The 3,894-nt window shown below is 56.0% G+C and overlaps 1 protein-coding gene across 1 annotated transcript in view; it reads right to left on the bottom strand.

The window, feature by feature from the left end:
• Nucleotides 1–264, bottom strand: part of YKT6 (YKT6 vesicular SNARE protein) — a 10,552-nt gene extending 10,288 nt beyond the window's left edge. The window contains exon 1 of the mRNA XM_040454955.1: nucleotides 29–264. Coding sequence (XP_040310889.1) covers nucleotides 29–132 — 104 coding nt within the window. The 5' untranslated portion in view covers nucleotides 133–264. The remainder of the gene's footprint in view (nucleotides 1–28) is intronic.
• Between the last annotated feature and the right edge of the window lie 3,630 nt (nucleotides 265–3,894).

Genomic DNA, 3,894 nt, shown 5'->3' with positions numbered 1-3,894 from the left:
CCTTGGCCTCCTCGCCCGGGCCGCTCACCTGGACCTCTGGAAGAAGCTGAAGGAGGACACGTCGTACGCGGCTTTGAGCAGCACCGCCTTGGGCTCGCCTTTGTATAGGACGCTGAGGCTGTACAGCTTCATGGCGCCGCGCCCTAGGACCGCCCGCCCGGCCGCGGGACCGGCTCGCACCGAGCAGCGCGGCCGCCGCCCCCGACGACCGCCGCCGGCTGCTGACGGGTCCGACGCCGGCTTCCCCGCCTGGCGCAGGGTTCGCTTCCGGTTCCGGTCGGGTGCCGCCGCCCCAGTCCCGGCGGAGGGATTTCGTGGCCCGGATGCAGATTGGCACGGACGGAAACACGAAGGCTGAAGGATGAGGGTGCAGGCAGGCCGTGCGGGGCAGGCGCAAGCGCAGAACTTCTGCCCCGCCCCCTCCGGCCTGTGTAGGACCACCCTCTCCCTGTGGGGGTGTCCCGCCCTCTCCCTGTGGGCGTGCCCCGTCCCCTCCCGGGCCGCCCTGTCCCTCGTGGGCCTCCCCTTCTCTCATGAAGTGTCGTGCCCCCTCCAGCTTGTCCTTTCAGTCCTGGGTGTCCTGAGTCCTCCCATACACAGGCCCTCTCTCCCTCCCTCCCAGACTGTGCTGAGCCTTCCTGGGCAGCTCCTGGGAACGGCACCCGCAGCCAGTGCTCTGTGGACCCTAGAAAGGACTGTGATTTACGGGAGGACTGCCTTCCTGTCAGTGTGTAAATCCAACCTCCTTTCGAGTGAAGGGCAGGAACCTTTTCTTCTCGAGGTTCCTGCAGGGATGTGAAGGCACGCCTCTCATTTCAGAGGATTGGTTCTGAACACGTCCTTGCCACGTTTTCCTCCTGCCCCTGGTCACACAGGACCCGTCACCACAAACCTGCAGGGCTACGTGCTCCTCGGGCCTGCCCACTCTCTGTCTGGGCACTGACATAGGCCGCAGACCGCTGACAGAGAGGAAACGTCAAAACAGCAGAAAATCCGCCCCACACTTAGGGAACAGTGTGGTGCAGTGACTTAGAAGACCTCGTTTTGCTTGAGTTGTCGACATAACGCTTTGTGGATGGGTGGGGATGGGTGAGGCGCGGTTCCACGAGGGTGCCACATCGGCCAGTTTCTTGTTTATTAAATGGTATTTTGTAATCAGCATCTTGCAGGCCACCTAAAAGGCCCTTGGTCTTTGGAAGCTGATGGCAAACTTACATCATCGCTATGCTACAAGCAGCTGGGTCTGAGATGATGGGACAGAGATGGCACTTGTGACAAAGCGACAGCATCACTCTACACATGCTCAGCAGTATTCATGTTGTGGTTGGATGTTGGGGGCTTTTCCTAGGTGTCAGGGGCCATCCTGTGCAGCGTAGGTAGCATGTCGGGCCTCGGACCCACTAGAGATCGGTAGCACTCCACCCATCACTTGGCAACCCCAAATGTCTCCAGCCATTGGCAAATGTGCCCTGGCAAGCAGTGGAGAAGGCTGTCTCTGTGTCTAAAGGAAGGTCTCACCACCTGCCCCTCACTCAGCACCTTCCTCACTGGCTCTCTTCCCTATGCAGATCGTGGAAGGGGCTCCTCCCCATCCCCCCCATCTGGGTACAAAATGCCAAGGACAGACATTGGCCAACACCAGGCCAGTCACCCGCTGATGCGGGCACACAACAGTCTCAAGATGCTGTGCTGACACTGTGGTCCTCTAGGGGGCACAGTGACAGCTGTTTCTGAAGAAAACCCTGGCTCCCCTTTTCTTTGACGCTGAAAGTTGTTCAAAAGGACCAGGAGGACAGTTCTTGGTTGGCACAGGCTTACATGTATTCACTTGACACATAACAGCAGGTGTCCCACAGCTGGCCTCATACCAAGTGCTCTCCGCGCACTCCCTTGTTCTATCCTCACGAAACAGAGGAAGACGTTACTATCGCCTTGCAGACACAGAATGACTTGGGTTAAGGAAATCTCTAGGCACATGTCAACACTAAACACACAACAAACACAGCACAGCCCCTCTCCCCCCAGGAAGCCTGGCTCCCAAGCCCCCCAACCTCATCATCTGTCTCACTGAAAAGCAAGCCCACCTTCCACTGCGTCACCCCCAGCTGTCACCCAACTTGGATTCAGCCCGGCTCTGCCACCAAACCCTTAACCTCTCTGAGTCTCTCTCTTGTTTTCATTTGTAAAACTGGGAACATATCCCTTTCCATAGGTATGTTGCTGGGAATGGCGAGGTTTATATGCCAAACTCTAGCCACAGATGTTTAACGAGTGACAACCTTGATGGTTATGTGTATTGTTATCACTTATGACAAACAGGAGTGACTATCATGGGTTCAAGGCATCCTGCAGACTGTAGGATGCAGAGATTTGCCAGGCTGAAATCTAAGTGAGGTCATTAGATTGGAGAATACTATTGTATCTGTTTTAATTCCCTGATTTTGATCATTGTGGTTGTGTAAGAGAATTCTTGGTTTGGGGGAAATACACACAAGTCCTTAGGGTAAAGGGACATCATGTCTGCACTTTAGTCTTGAAAGGTTCAGTATATATATATATATATATATATATATATACACATATATATATATATATGTATATATATGAAGGGTAAAGCACACAAGGTAAATTTAAGGAGTCAGGATGAAGGTATCCAGGAATTCTTTGTACTGCTCTGTAAATCTAAAACCTTGGGGATAGATACAGGGAAGGGATGCTGATGTCCCTGAGCACCTGCAGGGAGTAAAGCTCTCTGAAGTCCAGACTCTCCCTCATGCACTGGGCCCTAGAGGAAGAGCTCCCTGCAAACAGAACTGGAGCAATGTACCCATGGCAAGAGGCCAGGGCCTGAGTTCCTGCTGGGCAGGCAGGTGCCCACCCACCTTCCCATAAGTTACCCGGTTTAGCTGCACAGTGGAACCCCCACGAAGCTGGATAAAAGCCAGCCAGGCGCATGATCCTGGCCAGGCAGCAGCCTTGGTCTCCGGACCGCCTTGTCCAGGCTGTCTTCACTGTGCATGTAAGGTGAGCCTCTGCAGCCCACACAGGAAAGGAGCCCTGAAGGGGCCACAGGTGTGATCAGGCCGCCTATGGCCTTCAGGGTGTGTCACTCCTAAATGTGCCAACTGACGACCATTTTGAGCCAGTAGCACTTGAGAGACAGCAGATGCAAGCCCACTGTCCCCTCCTTTTTACTCTTCTAAGTGGGAGACTAACCCACGTGAAAGGTGCCCCCTCTGTATCAGGAGGGGGACAGGGGCCCTTAGAACTGCCCCCCTTGCAGGGGCTTCCCAGGAGCTCTATTTGTACCTGGAGACACCCCTCCCCAGCTCAGGGGCCAGGAATGGGTGTGTAGCCCATGCTGGACACATGGCCATTTAGGCTGGGGGCTTGACCTCCTGAGGATGGCGCCCTGACCACCGTGAGGCCTCCCTGTGTGGAATGTAGAAGAAAATCTGTAATAAGGAGAGGTGGAGGGGGACCCCTGCAAGAGGGGAGTGTGGGCCCCACAGCAGCCTGGTCTGCAGGACTCCCAAGTGCAAAAAGCAGAATGGGAGTCATCACAAAGGAAACGTCATGAGGTAGAATCTGAAAGCTGGGGTGAGGTTGATGCTGACCCCAACCTCCTGAGGGGCCCTTGAGACCCTATCCCGGCCCACCTCCCCCGCTGAGTCCCTCCTGAACCCCACCCTCTAGCACCGGCCCCCACTGAAGCCACATTCCATTTAGCCCTCCAGAGGCCCCATGTGAGTCCCTCACTGAGCTCCTAGAACCCCCTTTTGGGTGGTGCACCAAGACCCCAAGCCCTGTCCCACAGTCCCCCTGAGCCCCTCCTGACTACCAGGCCCAGCCCTCCTCACCAGACCTGGCTCTTGGCTCCCCCCGCTGCCCCCA

Source organism: Herpailurus yagouaroundi, unplaced genomic scaffold (genome assembly GCF_014898765.1).
Source record: "Herpailurus yagouaroundi ecotype Mexico unplaced genomic scaffold, PumYag 214, whole genome shotgun sequence".
Classification (NCBI taxonomy): Eukaryota; Metazoa; Chordata; class Mammalia; order Carnivora; family Felidae; genus Herpailurus; species Herpailurus yagouaroundi.
This window is presented reverse-complemented; position numbering and strand designations above follow the sequence as displayed.